The sequence below is a fragment of the Opisthocomus hoazin genome, chromosome 11 (genome assembly GCF_030867145.1).
Source record: "Opisthocomus hoazin isolate bOpiHoa1 chromosome 11, bOpiHoa1.hap1, whole genome shotgun sequence".
Classification (NCBI taxonomy): Eukaryota; Metazoa; Chordata; class Aves; order Opisthocomiformes; family Opisthocomidae; genus Opisthocomus; species Opisthocomus hoazin.
The window spans coordinates 4883649-4899357 of NC_134424.1; the positions used below are offsets into that span (position 1 = coordinate 4883649).

Here is a 15709-nt window from a genome sequence, read left to right on the forward strand (position 1 = left end):
GGACACCCCAAAATGCTGCTTCTACATCTGTGTTCAATTCTCAGGTTGTGTTCAGAGGGCACCATGGGGGGGTAAAAGCTCCCATGCAGCAGCAGGGGAGCAGCAGAGCGGCGTCTGCCCCACATTGCAGCATTGTGGAGTCTCCTTCTCTGGAGATATTCCAGACCCACCTGGACAAGGTCCTGTGCAGCCTGCTCTGGGTGACCCTGCTTCAGCAGGGGGGTTGGGCTGGATGACCCACAGAGGTCCCTTCCAACCCCGAACGTTCTGTGATTTTTTGCAATGGTGCTATATGCGGTGCCACGTTATTAGTCATTGTACATCGATACGTACTCAAACTTGGAGATGCTTTAGCATGTTAGAAGAGAGAATGCTCTTATAACTCATCTTTCTATAAGAGAAAAGTAAAGGTTTTTCTTTGTGCTTACCCAATAACACACTATTAAGAAGGATGAAATGTGTTTTATTTCAGAATTTAACTGACGTCTTTTTTTCAGTAGGGAGCTCATTTTATTGGCATTTCTCCTTCTTCTTGCTCGTTTTCCAAGTTTGGTCTCTATCTTGCTGTGGTTTTGAAGCGTGAAACTTTAGTATCCCAAAACCTGGAGGCAGAAGCTCCCGAATGGGACATGTCAGGCTGGATTAAAGGATGGTATATACGTGACGATTTCCATCACTACACAAAATTTTAATGTCTGAAACAGAAATACATATTAGCAGCAGAGGTGAGGCACTTTCATAACACCAGATCTGGTATTCCTAGTTTTCAGCTTTAGTTATAGTTGCTGAAACTATTCTTTTCCTCCGATTTTATTATTTTAATTTATAATACAATAACCATAAGCAGTTTCTTTGGGGTGTCTACATGTTAAATTTTTGTCGGACTCATTTATACCCTGATGCTGCCAACTGCACCTTGTTACTCAACAGGAAGTTTTGAGCTTGTTCACTTTCCTCAGGTTTATACATAGCTTAATAAACAGTCAAAGAGGAAGAAGTATTTAAGTAATTGGTCTGGTTGTAAAGCAGAGTATTTTGTTATACACCTCCTGGTTGCTGCTAGCTCTATGAACCATTTTCAAGTTTTTGCTAGTGAGAGCAGTTTATTTTTGACAAGCAAGTAAAATCGCCTTAGTTTTGTCATCGTTCAGGTGGTAGTAGGCAAGTAAATGTTGTACTGAGATCAGTGATTTTTCCGTAACAGTTTTAGAAGTCTTTGTAAATCATGGAACATTTGATATTTTGCCATTTTGCAGTGAGGTGTGTCTGTAGATGAAAACACCAGAAGCAGCTGCACAACGAATTTTACTGTTTTGGTGTACAACCTGCTGAAGTACTGATTTGAATTTTCAGTGGCGGATTAAACCCAAGCTCTGAGTGGATCAGTGAATGGGTCAAGAGCATGATGAGGGCGGTTGCAGTAAGTTTCTAGAAATGAAGCTTGTGCAGCACTTGCAACATAAGACTAACATTATTGGTAAACAAAGTACGCTACACACCTAAGAAAAATGATTTAGTAATCTCAAGGCCATCCTTTCAAGTTCAGGCTTGGTGTGATCTCTGTGTTTACACTTGCATTTTATTTCGTAAGCACTCAGTTGTGGATGTTGTATATATTAGCACGTTTTTTCTACTGCTGCAGAACTTCTTCCCTACAAAAGCAATAAATGAATAGGAGGCGGTGCTTTTTTCTGAGTGCTTAGCTGTGGACGTAAATACTACTGGTGGTAAGCAAATGCTTAGGCAGAGAGCAAGAAGGGAAGTTGTACAGTTGCTCTTGTTCAGCTGGAATTTAGGGTGATGTTGCAATTGCAAATTGATGCTATTTTATTCTATTGCAAATTTTGCTTTAAGCAGGAGAACTGTATTGTGCTCTTTTTTCTGAATTTCTGGTTCTTTTTTTGAAATGGGCCATTAGAAACATCTTAGTAGAAAAATATTTTTTATGTAAAATAGTGGAGCAAGAACGCATCTCTGAAAAACTGTAATTGTGGCCATGTACTTTTGTCTTAGATTTTATATAAATAGTCATGAATCAGAAGTAGCTTTATAACTTTTGTAAGCATCATGAAGTTGTGATCATTTGGACAGTTCTGCTTCCCCATCAAGCAAGACAAAAAATGCTTAAAATGTGGTAAGCTTGGTGCTTTGCCAATTCTTTACTCATTTTACGTTAATTTAGAAGCAATTCAGACTTTTTCCCATTTTAGTCCTTCAAGGATGTTCCTATTGGAAACAATTCCAGCAGATGAATGCAGGTGCAGCTTCAGCAGCGTGCACAGCTCTTCAGCACTGCCTTGCTGTTGTGTATAAATATATATAAACACACATACCCCCCTGCGAGCTCCCGCAGTGCCCGCTGGCGGGGAGCTGTGCGGTGCTGCCCCGTACAGCCGGCGAGGACAGGCGTGGGGGCCCCAGCCTCCGCCTGTGGCTCCAGGGACGGAGCTGTGGCCAGCCGGGAGCCGTCGTGTCGTCAGAGCGGGTCTCTGCCAAGGATTTGGAGTAGGCAGAGAGAGCGACTGCAGGGTGAGCATCTGCTGGACAGCCTCGGGGCTTTTGCTGGCGCTCGTTAGCTGCTGCAGATTAGATATGAAATTATCTCCTCTTGCAGCTCAGATGGGTGCTGCAGATGAAAGGATGGGTGAGACTGCCAGCGCCGCCCGAGCTTCCACGCAGGCTTTACTCAAAGAAGAGAAACAGAGCAGTATGGCTTCCAAAACTTCAGCGTGACTTTTGTTTTGCGTCCCTCTGTTATATTTTACAGTATTAGTGATTAAGTAAACCTCAGGCTCTCTTCCAATAACTGATACTCGGCATTGTTACTCACCATCACCGCTGTTTTCCCTCCGCACTTTGGTATCAAAGAAGCCGAAAGAATAACTTGTGTTTAACTCTTCCTTTTGCCATCTTGTGATTTCAAATTAAATAGCTGCAAAAGGGGAGAATTGTTGCTCTGGAAGTGCTGTCTTGCAGGAGACCGTCTATGGATGGCTCTTCGTTCTCCAGAGTGCACCGGAGCTTTTATTTACTAATCTCTTACACTAGTTGTTATCGTGAACCCTCCACGGAGGCATATCAGAATAAATCTGTAGTCCAAAACACATGCACTATACAATGTTAGACTGCTTTTTTGAGTTATTTTCATAAGGATATGTGGTAGAGAAGCACAGAGACCCAGAGTTTATGAGATTGGATGGAGAAGACCCAAGTTTATGAATCAGTCTCTGGCTCATTGCTTTTTAACCAGAAAGCCCGTTTCATTTAATTTGGTATGAGATTAATGGTCCCGATTTGCGTTCGCGTGTGGATTTGTGGTAGTGCCTGTGCGACCAAAAGAAATGTTCTTTGCAGCTTTCGGTTCTGTGCTGTATTAGAGTGGGTGTTTGGAGAGCTTAGGTGACTGCTCGTGGCTTCAGCACGGCAAAATTCTGGTCAAAAACATCTTAGGGCCTTGACTTCAGATTATTTTGTAATGGGATTATATGAAATAGTGTATACTTCAAAAGAACTGTAAAAGTGTTGAAAAACCTATTACAATATGCTATTGAGCAGTATACTGAAATAGTTTCGTAGATCAATTCTGGAACTCTTAGTACTGGATTTACAATTGTTAGCGTATTTTGCTTAAAAAAAATCAGAAATGTGAGCTGCAGAATCTGTGCAGTTGCAACTCTGAATAAATTCAAACGCTTTGATTTATACGCTTTGATTTGTAAATAATGCCCAGATAATTAAGCAATGCTGAGGCTTCTGTAACAATTAAGTGTTCTTTTTACAGGCATCATTTAATGAGCTTCAGATACCTGGTAGTGGCACAGAGGCAGTGACTAGCTGGTTTCCAGCAAATGGTAGTGTCTGTTGTGTTGTGTAAAGGGAGGTGGCATCTTGCATTTGGTTTAATAACTTTCCCATTCTTAATTTAATTGAAAAAAAGAGAAGGAGAAAAAGAAGTTGAAAAAAAACAGGGTTTCACTCTAAAAGGCAGGGGAGCTGTCAGCTTTGTGAGACCACTAAACATGAACTACTGCTAAGAATTTTGAACTTTTTAAAGTTTAAAAACAAAGTGCTGTGGGAGGTATTCAAACTGTGAGAAATGACCTGAAGTCTAAAAACTTCTGGTGGACAAACATGAAGTTTAAAATACTCTTCTGAAATCTGAACAGCTCAAGGTTTGTTGTCGTGGCCAGGAATAGTTATCGCAAGGCTGAGGCTCCTTTATCTCTGTGCTGCCTTTTCCTGGCTCTTCCGAGGAGATGGGGACAGCAGGCTGGATGGCCAAGGAGGACGTTAGACAGTTTGTTGGAAGCTTTCTGGAGGAGGCCATACATTTTTAAATGTGCTTAGCTTATTTTGAGGCGAGCAATTGTTTTGATTGTGTGAAGCTGTTATTTTATTTCATGTTTTTTGTTTCCAAAATATTCAGCCTTAACACTTAGAGCCTTCCAAACGCGCTGCTGTGCCCTGCTGTGTGAGGTGAGCAGCACAGGCCGTTTTCTTCTGCTGAAAGAGACTGTGTTGCTGCCGATGCAGGGAAAACGCAAAGCCAGCAGCCCAGAAGTGGATGTTACTTAGATTAACTTCCTTATATTTAAACATCTGTCTTCTAAATAAAAACACAGCATTAGCACAGCGGTGTTTAAGAAAAGTTTTGTTCTTTCAACAAAGTATTGCTCAGTCACCTGCTTCTTGCTGTTCATCCTTCTAGTCGTCTTTTACTGTTTTTATCATTGCCTTTTGGTCTTGTGTTACATGGAGGACTTCTCAGATAAATGTATACAGCTTCCATACGGCTCTGCAGTTGTACATTAATGACAATTTGTCCATTCATCCTTTTGCTTGCTGCTAAAAATGACCATGTGTGGTCATCACAAATGAGCTGGAAAATATGCATGCGAGAATGAGTGCTCACCCCGTCAAGTTTATGGCTTAATTTCTCCAAAGCTTTGGTTCTGCTGGCTGTAAAAGTCTTTTAAGGAGATGTTAATTTTTTTTAATGTGTGTTCATGGGTCAGTTTCTAACCTTGCTTTACAGTATTGCTCAGATGTGTGCTTACTGTATTATTCTGCTGACACTAACTGTTTCGTAAACACTAATGTAAATGCTTCTCCTCTTGTGTTCTTGTTTTTCTTTGAGCAAATATATATTCATGTGTGACTAGGATTATTACAATAATCATGTACTTCACACTACACAACATCTGAAACACACTTTCTCAAAGAAACGGCGAGCCACGCAGAGGTCTGCCGCTATCACCGCTTGCATCAAAGCCAGAACAGCATGAAATTATCCAAATCCTCGGTACTTTGCTTTCCATGACGCTTTTGACTCTGAAATCCCAGTTGATGCCACTTTCATTCTTCTGATAACATCGTTGTTCGAAAGTAAGAGCAAGTGTAATTAGATCAACGTTTCTGGGGATTGCCGGAGTCCCTCATGGTCTCTGTGATGCTGTGGTGTAAAGCCAGCCGCTGTCTCTGCTCCGCAGCCTCTGCGCGAGGCGGGTGGCTTGCCTTTTCTCAAGGCAGCGGGTCCAAAGAAGTCCCAAACAGATACAGAAATTAGGGTCACGTCCTTATCCTCCCATATCCCTGTTGAAATCCAGGTCCAGATAACTACCGTGTGTTGGATGTACAGTGTGATTTGTGCTGCTCCACTCCTAAGCCCACTTGCGGGGGTTAGGAGGGGAGCAGCAGAATTCCTGGGCGTCAGCGCTCTGGATTTGATCCTGGGACAGGTTTTAAAGGGAAGCCTTGAGATTTGGAAGAAAAATGAAGGCAGTGACTGCACTGTGAGATACTTGCCAGCACCTTAAAAGTACAATTTTTTTCTAATTTAAAGAGCCCAGTAAGATACGCAGTGAGCACTTCGTGAAAGATCTTGCATTTATTCTATTTTCTGTAAGCCAAATATCCCAGGGTCAGTACAACAAGCTGAAGATGTAATATTTACAGGCATAATGTTTCTGTGCGGGTCTGTTATTAAAAGATAGTAAAGAGTATTTCTCTGCATTGTTTACGATAGTTGATGGTGAAGACCAAGGTGCTAAACCCATGCTCAGAATACACAAATATATTTCAGCCTTTTCTTGCATTTCAGTATTTCATTGCTGCACAGGTCGTGAGTTATGCAAGTATCTGCTCTTGTGGTGTAAACTACAGTTGAACTAAAGTGAAACAATTTATTTGGCTGAACATAACTTTGAAAGTACGGTTTAATTGCTCTTAGTTTTAGAAAGGGAGAACACAATCCTCTTTATACTGTGAAAAGAGAAAGGATAATGTTCATTTATTGGTCCCATCAGGGTTGGATCTTAATGTTTGATTCTTTACCCAGACTGTCACTTAAATTAGGGGAAAATTGTCCAAGCAAAGCATAGCTTTATCCTGATGTGCAGCTGGAAAGAAACGTACCTATTTCAGACACTTAAGTTGACAAATTGGTTTTATAATGTTCATGTGTTGGTGTTCTCTGTTGACATGTGTCATTACACAGTACTGGCTTCACTGTTTGTGAAACTCACCCGATAGTAGGTGCAGAGGTGACCCTGCTTTGGCAGGGGGGTTGGACTAGATGACCTGCAGAGGTCCCTTGCAACCCCGAACATCCTGTGATTCTGGGATGAGTGATGGTGGCCACCAAGGTGTAATGGCACACTTCCATTTGTAGGGAGACAGCAAGGAGGGGATTCAAGCCAAGTGTCCTGCAGAAGCTGAGTTGGTAGACCTGGTGGCCTGCAAGAGGAGGCAGAGCCCTGTGGCTCGAGCGTTGCTTAGGAATTTAAGAACCAAGTGTAATATTAAAGTATTGCATCTCTTCAAATAATTTTTTTGGAAGCTGAAGCTTGCTAGCTGTGGTTTGTATATAATGTTGTTAGTTTAAACCTTCTGCTAAATGACAATACAGTTCCTTAAGTGTGAGTGCTGGTTAGAAAGCTTGGAAGAGGCTGCGTTGGGGTTTGATTTTTGTCACTTAGATGTATTATTGAATTTATGTTTTTTCATTATTTCTGGAAGGCAATGCAAGCAACCTGCTGCCACAGCTGGGGAGGAATTCATGATGCTCGTGAGGAGGGTGGCCGCTTTGACGTGGAGCAGGACCAGGGCAGGGCACGGGTGGCTGTAGAGGCAGGAGCTGTGGCTGGAGGGATGGCCGGTGCTAGGTTAGGTCAGCGTTAGCCCTTGAAGTGGGTCTTTGGTAGGCAGGAAAACTTGGAGCGAGTTTTGGATATTGCAGCTATTTTACTCAATTGTGGTTACTATGGTTATAGTTTGCTGTGGTTAAAAATGCGCTGCTCAACTTGCTATGCTTGGCTTTTTGTAAAGGGCTTGTAACCAGTGTGTCCTGGCTGCAGTGGCAGCGTGCGCCTTGTTTGAAGAATTTTATTGCTCCTATTATTATTACTATGCTAGTTGCTTAACTGCTTTTTAACCTTCCTAAGCTTGCTGCTAGTGTGAGTGAATGGCCAGATTAGGAACTGGAAAGTTATTGGGTGTTTGTGTTGTTTTTGTGGGTTTTTTTTTGTTTTTTTTTAATCTGTTTTCTGGTGCAGTATCTCTTAAAACATACGAAGTGTAGACCAAAGTCTCAGCAGCTCTCTGCTCCCTTCCTCTGAGCTGCCCACAGGTCCCCTGCCTGCGCACGCTGCTGTTGGCTCTCTTGGCGTTCAGCTGTGGGTTTGCCCTTACGAGCAAGCATCGGGGCGTGCAGGAAGGAATATGCAAGCACGGGTTTTGAGAGTTGTGCTAGTTGTGTCAGTGGCTGGCCAGCAGATGAGAAAACCGAATACACGTCGTGTGCCGTCACAGGCGCAGGTGAGGAGCGGGAGAGCACAGTGACGTGTCTCCGCAGGAGCACTTTAAGGCTGGTCTTTTGTTGGATTCCAGCCTTCTCTAGGGAAATGCAGTGTGATGCAATGTATTTTTTTAATTTTAGTTTACTTGAAGTTTCCATTTTAGAATTTGTATCTTCATTCAAGCAGTGCAGCACTCCTGCAGCGGGAACGGCAAGCTCGGTAGCTGCAAAGGGTGGGGGTGAGGCTTGGAAATAACATTACAAGCAGGAACAACAGAGTAGTGCAAAGTAGGAAAACTTTGAAGGTGCTCTCGGATTCTTGAATTGGGATTTCCCATGAATGTCTCGGGTTTCTGACTTAGCTGGTAGTGTAAACAGCAAGTAACTGTAAGCCTGGGCAGAAGTGGCAGCTTCAAGCAGTGAGGTTAATCATGTGTAATCATGTAGGGAGATGGTATCTGCCCTCTCTTTGAAGATTTCTCGACACTTTATCTCTTTTTTTTTTTTTGAGTAGGCGGTTAGCAGGTTGCTTGACACAAACTAATGTTGTCAGGTTTTAGTGTGGTTGCATCAATCTGAAAAATCTTTTCCGTGTAACCAAAACACTTTTTCTTATGCGCTTATTCTCAGTCATACAGACAGAAATTGCTGTATATGGGATTTAAAATGCGAGGGTGCTAAATATCTTCACTGTTCTGTGGAACAAGCAACTGCTTGATACGATCTGCAGAACGTTTCAGCATCATAGTTACTTAAGACTGAAGACTAGATCATCTTTGTTCACTCAGAAGTGTACTCGGATGGTAGCATAAAATGAGGTACAGATTGGGTGAAAAGTCCAAATGCCAGTGGTGCTGAGAGGGGTCAGGGGCCTGTTAATGACCTGTTGCATAGACTTTATAATAGCGGAGGTGGTGAAATGAAATACTTGGCTGTATCTGGCTTCAGTAGGAGCATCTTGGTACCATTATACAGAAAACCAGTGCCAAGAGAGGCTTATTAGAGTCTTGGATTTTCCTGCGACAGGGAGAAGAACTTCTCTGGGTGCTCCATTACCTGTTTGTATCATCTCTAAGTGCAGATGTTGCATGTGAGCAATTAGTGTTTTGTATATTGATTTTTGTAAAACACATGAAACCATCAAGTAGCTGCATAAGAATGTCTCTCCAGGTGTTTGTAGTAAAAACTAGTTACAGAGCTCTGCAACAGAAACCCTTGGGTTCTCACGTTCCAGCTGTAGACTTAATGATGCTTGCGTACTACTTTCATTGATAATCTGTTATAGTCTAATCTATGCAGAAAATTTGAATCGTATTTATGACCAAGGTAACGGCTATGGACAAGCATGAGCAACTGTCGCAATTAGTATTCAGCTCATAATGGAAGACTAATGGAGTTGATAACCTGGTTTGCTTCCCCCCGCAAGCTGTGCAAACATAGGGAGCATAGATCTTTGTGGCATGTTGAAGGGCTAAATCGATCAAGAATAGTCAGAATATTCAGAGTATGAACTGCTTTGTGATCTGCCAGGCCAGGAGGGAGAGGTTTCGAGTTGTTAAGCTGCGAGGAGATGAGAATTGGGATGAGGAATGCAGAAGAGAGAAAGGTACAAGTTTTCTGTGAGACTTTCTGGGGATCAGTAACCAAGGTATGGGTTACATACAAAGTTTTTTGTTGTTGTTGTTGTGTTTTTTGTTTTTTGTTAAATAAATCACAATTTGGAATGGAGATAGTCTTTGAAAGACAGTTTGCTTGTGTATTTTGTCCAAGCACCGCCAGGGACTGCAGACAATTGTGTGAAGACGGTGTGTCGGAGGCTGGCACGGCCGTTCCCCCGTGGAAGCGTGAATGCCCACTTGTCTTCTGTGCTCCTGCCAGTGAGCTTCGGTCCCAGCCCTTGGGACAAAATCATCTCAGTTACCTTCCCTTGTTCTTTGTTATTTGTGCGAGGTTTGCTGCTTCAGGGAACCAGAAGCTTATCGGCAAAATTAAATTGGAAGATATGAAGGAGACGATGGTTATCAGGAAAAGTATTTTTATGACACTCTCTGTTCCTTCTCTTAAAGTGTAGCCACAGTACGTGGCTGGCAACTTCTTGAAAGCTGCTTTTTCACTATTGTCCCCCCAAAATTGGCTGTGATTCCATGACATGGATGGAAGAAAGGCAGCATTATGCTTAAGAATGTTAGATGAGGCTAAAAACTGATGAAGCAGCAGTTTGGAGTATTTCTTAATTGTAGAATTTGTATCTTGTTTGGTAGCAGCAGTAGTACTTCACGTTAAATAAGGACATCGATTTGGTTCTTTATAAGATTTGTTGCTGAAATAAATCTTCCTGCTGCTTTTGAAGAAGCCATTTTTACTGTGCAAAATTGACTATAGATCTCTTTCTTTGTTGTCATTATAGAAAACCTAGAATAAACTCTCAGTTGGTGGCACAGCAAGTTGCCCAGCAATATGCAACCCCACCACCGCCTAAAAAGGAGAAAAAGGAGAAAGTGGAAAAACAAGACAAAGAAAAACCTGACAAAGAGAAGGAAATTAGTCCAAGTGTTACGAAGAAGAACACTAACAAGAAGACTAAGTAAGTTTGAAGGATGCACTATTAAATGTGGAGTGATTTCAGTAGCACTGTGCATTGATTAATTGCGCAGTTAATCTAACATCATTCTCTCCCTCTTCCCTCCAATTCTTACAGACCAAAGTCAGATATTGTGAAAGATCCTCCTAGCGAAGCGAACAGCATACAGTCTGGGAATACCACAACAAAGACCAGCGACTCAAATCACACTTCAAGGTAACTTTATACTCAAGTTAAGCTCTTGGTGCCCGAGAACGGTGTTAAACAGCAGGCACCGTTTTTTGGACACTGACAGAGGCAGAGTACTGTCTGACCCACAGGGTCTGTCGGTGTTAGTACGGCAACCCCGTCGGTGGCTGGGAGCCTTCTCCGTGTAGGAGCCCTCAGACAGTCTGCTGGTGAGGGCAGATTCAGGCGTTGGGAATATTTATTAAGTTGTCCGCTCAGTTTTCATTTATCTGCTAAAATAATCATATTGCCAATTGGGCAGTAATGCTTTTGGCTGTCAAACAAGGGGTGGGTGGTGGAAATTAACTGGCAATCATAGTGGTCTTTATCACATTCTTATCATCACACCATAGCAGTAACAAAGGTTACTTTTTTTTACTTCCTTATCTGTAATTCAGTCACTGTAATTGTCAAGATAATCTTCCAAGTATACAGGAATCAAAAGACTGCATGAACAGATTTGCTGGAAGCTTGCTGTCAACAAAAACTGTGAATGGTTGGTTTCATGTTTGTCTAAGTTTCAGTGAGTAGCTGTCTGTGGAGAGTGGTTTATTCCTAATCTGGCCTATACTGATAGTCCACACTTTCTTTAAGTGGTGTCTTGTGCTTTGTTTCTTAAATAAAAAATTCAGCATCAAACAGTTTTTTTATTATTGAACTTACGGAGCTACGAGAGGCAGAATTCAACTGTGCACTTCGCCTATGTGGTCTGTATAAGAATTGCATCTCTTTAAAATGTGCTGCAATAAGTATTTTATAGCGAAGCCAGGTGAACTGAAGCAATGTTAGTTAGCTGCAAGCGGTTGTAAAGCACGTGGGAAATATGGTGTGCAGTGCTGTTAGCATTAAGGTTGGCAAGACATGACTCTGGAGAAGACTGTTGTCTTACAGGTTTGTAAATAATAGCATGAAAATGTTTAATAAGAGTGAATATCCTATGCAGAGTCACTCACTTGAATGCAGTGAGGGCAGTGTGAGATTCGCTGTGGTAGAAGGCTGAGCTGTTTGCGGGGCCTGCTGTTGGGTCTTCCTCAGCCCCCAAAGATGGAGTTGTCCCTTCCTGATGTGATTGAGGAAATATAGCTTTGTTGCCTTTTTTTTTTTTTTTTTTTTTTTTTGTCCTATTCTTTTCGAAATGGTGCTGATTTTGAGACTTAGGATGCAGGACACTTGATGCGCTTGACTAATGACATAATATTGAATTGATAGATTACATCAAATATTTGTTTTTACTCCTTGAAGGAGTCGCTCTGTTTACCGCAAAGTCTTTTAGTCCATGTTTTGTGGTAAGCTTTTGTCATTCATAATTAATCCTTAATGGATATTTTTAAGGGATACATCATCTTCTTCAGTTCTTGAACTGTCTTTTGAAGTGTTTAGTGGAAGTTCTCTTGCAGTTCGCTGCCCTCAGGAGTGCTGTGAAGAGTCTTTTTAAAGGATCTGATTTTTAGAGTCACAAGTTATCCGTTCAGGTTTTTTTAATGCCTGGATTTCTGAACTGTTTTTTTTATAAAGTGTCTTTTAAGGTTCTCTGGATTTTTAAGAAATCCTCTTTGAACTACTTGGATACCATGCCTGTTTCTGACAAAATATCTTGGTTTATTCTATGCCTCCTTGTGCACTTTCAGATTGATTGCTTTGAAACACATTTCTTATTTGGCCATAAACCTTTTTAGCTATAAACGTGAAGCATCAAGGTGTTTAATTTTGCAAAATAACTTGAATTGGCCAATCCCTTTGCCTTTTATGGGAAGCAAAAATTGTATGCATGTGCTGAAGAGATTGTCTGGAGGTTGCCATCTGTGCTTCATCAGCTCTTTGCACAGGGGAGACCCCTAAAACCCTCTGCAGAAATGGTTGGAGGGCTCAGTTCTAAAACTGACATCAAGAATATGTTTGTGAGCGGGACTGTGGAGAAATCCCGCTCCTCAGCCCTGCTTCTCCCCGTCCTTCCGTGTTACTTTGTCCTGGCATTCAATGCTGCGTGGGCAGTTCCATTCAGGTGCTTGCTGCATGGCTTATCTCAAGGGCTGCTGGTAGCGAGAGCTTTTCTGGGCAGAACTTAATGCCGCTTAGGCCATATGAACTCCTATTTTTCTTTCTTTTTTTTTTTTTTTCTCCCCTAAATATGACTGTCAGTGCTGACTTTTGACAAGCAATAGCAGGAGCGCACATTCAACCCCGTAGAAAGGTGGAGGCAGTGAGGTCTGTTCCAGTATCTGGGCCAGCATTTTTTGGCTGTTTCTGAGTACAAGAGGAAACAAATGACCCAGGCAAATTACAGGAAGAACTGGGTTTCCTAGAGGAACCTGGGGCTTAGGGAGGAAAATACGTATGCGTACTACGCTTCCGGGAACGCTTGCTGCTGTGTTTGCTGCCGGTGCTTTGGGGACAGCCTGCACCTGCTGAGACGCTATCTGAAAGCCGATGGAAACCCCAAAACTTGCTGAGCTAGCTGGCCTTTCTTGTTACCCACAAACAAGGTGACATCATTTAATCTAGCCTGTGGTTACGAGTTGAATTTGCCAGCTCCTGCAAGTGCGTACGTACAACGCATCCGCGTGGGCGTGTGTGTGACTGCTGCGGGAATTCACTGAGCGCAGCCATGGCTTTGAAAAGGCCGGTCCCTGAACCGAGGGGTGCTTTCAAGTAGGAGGTTTTACTGACTGTGACCCAGCACAGCAGTTTTTTAGTTGTGTTTTCTATCAGAAATGCTTTTTCCTGTGGTACTTGTTAAATTGAAACAGCCTGCTAGGTTAGATATGAAAATAACTGGTTTTGGTGCAGTAACTTCATTTTTGGTGAAGGAGTTTGCAGAAATAGAATTGTTCTGTTTTTGAAGCTGTACATCCATCCTTAATACTTTTTTCTATTCTGTCTAGTTCTAGAATGTCACTTGGATAACTACTACTTAAGGACTTTCCCCTTGTTAATTTACCACTGCAAGCCATTGAGTATGCATGGCTTAATTACCTCTTTTTTTTTTTTTTTTGGTATGTCTGCCTTAGCCTAGTGTGCTGCAGATGAGGAGGAGGAGGAAAGGCAGCTTGGTTTAAAGGCTGGAGTTTGATTGCAAAGTAAACTAACCTTCCCTCCATCCCTTGGAATAAGGCAGTTCTCAGCAAGCTACTTCTCACTGATGTGTAAAGACTCTCCTTTTTAATGTCCCTGTTGGGAATATTCTGCTGCTTAAGCCTGACCCTTAATTAGGAGCAAAAGCTGTAAATTGCTGCAGCTGCCGTGGAATTCGCTGATAGCTGGAGGAGTGTCCAAGGTTGGACCAGCCCCTGCAGTGTGCGTGAATGTCAGCTTCCTAGAGTCTAGACCCTTATTAGCTACATTACTAATTGAATGATAGCACAGCATGCAAATTACTGAGATAATCCTGAGCTATAAATACCAGTGTGTTCTTTTCTGGTGGTTTTGATTTTTTTTTTTTCCTCTTTTTTTCTGTTTTCCTCTGCCGCTGACCAAAAGAGCTAGCTGCAAGAAATACCGTTGTACATTCTGGATTTTATTTACAATAACCTCAGTTCCAGAGGGAACATTTTGAGTGATTTTATACATAGGCTCACTGGGCATCTGATTTGTATAAGCTCAAAGCAGTTGGAAGAGAAGCCAAGTTGTCCCAGTGCCTGTGTTGTTTGCAGCTGCAGAGTTCCAATATGGGAATGAAAGCGCTGTGGTCAAATGCTTTCATGTGGTTTTGTATTGCGGAGTCACAGCCTTGTCTGGTAACATCAAGGCCTGATGAGATGGTGAATTTAGATAAGAGAGCTCTTTCATCTGCCCCTTGGGGAGGAGATCCTTCGGTCCGTCTGGCTCCTGTCCGCTTGGCTCTGCTGTAGCGTCCTCCTTGCTGGCGGAGCTGGACGAGGGATGAGCCTGCAGCAGGCACCTTTGCAGAGCTCTGCAAGACAGGTCTTCCCTCTGGGCTGAGCGTGCCGCTGCAGCCCAGGCTGTCGCAGGGAGCAGAAGGTCAAACCTTCGTCCTCGGCCGTGCAGCGCTCACTGCTGCCTGGCTTCTCCTTCCGGTTGCTGCCATCCGCACAGGCAAGCGGAGGACGAGTCGCACTGTTTGTTGTCAAATGCTTCTTCTAATAAACTTCTCCTTTCTCAGTTATTTTTATGCTGTCTATAAATATCTTCTCATTTATTTTAGACCCAGGCTGAAAAATGTGGACAGAAGTACCGCACAGCAGCTGGCAGTCACAGTGGGAAATGTCACAGTAATTATCACAGACTTTAAAGAAAAGACTCGCTCCTCTTCCACGTCGTCTTCTACAGTGACCTCCAGTGCAGGATCAGAACAACAGAATCAGAGCAGCTCGGGCTCTGAGAGCACAGACAAGGGCTCGTCCCGTTCCTCCACGCCAAAGGGGGACATATCGGCAGTCAACGACGAATCTTTCTGAAAATTGCACATGGAGTTGTGGAAACTATGAATCAGGGTATGAAATTCAAACACTCCACCTGCCCATGCTGTTCAAATCCTGGAGAGCCTCTTTTGTGCTTGAACACACACTTTTCTCGGACATCGACCTCTTACTGATGCAACCAGGATAATTTCTGCTTGCCGTGGGCATCTGGCCACCAAGGAATTTCTCACCCTAACGATTACTCTTGACACTTTTATGTATTCCATTGTTTTATATGATTTTCCTAACAATCATTTATAATTGGATGTGCTCCTGAATCTACTTTTTTATAATATCTGCTGTGCACAATTTTCCATGAACATTACAACTTTTTGTTTGGGGGTAGGGAGCGGGTGGGGAGGGAAGGGGGCTTTATTTATTGCATTCACAAACTCCATCCTCTTTCAACATATCCTTTTTAAGTTCAGTTCTTCTTCCAGTTATACTGTGTACTATCAGTTTTGATATAAATTATATATAAATATATATATAAATAAATATATATAAAGGGTTATTTGAAACCAATACATGGAAACGCTGGTGCTTGAAACACTGTGAAGTGAAACAAACAAACAAAAAATCGAACAGTTGAAGATCTGGGACAGTCCCCTTCTGTGAAAATACTGAAACTGAAATGGAACTGGTCTTAGGTGAAAAGTGTTCCTGAAGGTTGAACCCGGATGGGAT

At 42.4% G+C, this 15709-nt stretch overlaps 1 protein-coding gene across 2 annotated transcripts in view; it reads left to right on the forward strand.

The window, feature by feature from the left end:
* RYBP (RING1 and YY1 binding protein) overlaps nt 1–15359 on the forward strand; it is a 40067-nt gene extending 24708 nt beyond the window's left edge. For both annotated transcript variants that reach the window (XM_075432709.1, XM_009936545.2), the window contains 3 exons: nt 10203–10379; nt 10494–10592; nt 14767–15359. In XM_075432709.1, coding sequence (XP_075288824.1) covers nt 10203–10379; nt 10494–10592; nt 14767–15019 — 529 coding nt within the window. In that variant the 3' untranslated portion in view covers nt 15020–15359. The remainder of the gene's footprint in view (nt 1–10202; nt 10380–10493; nt 10593–14766) is intronic.
* Nucleotides 15360–15709: the final 350 nt, after the last annotated feature.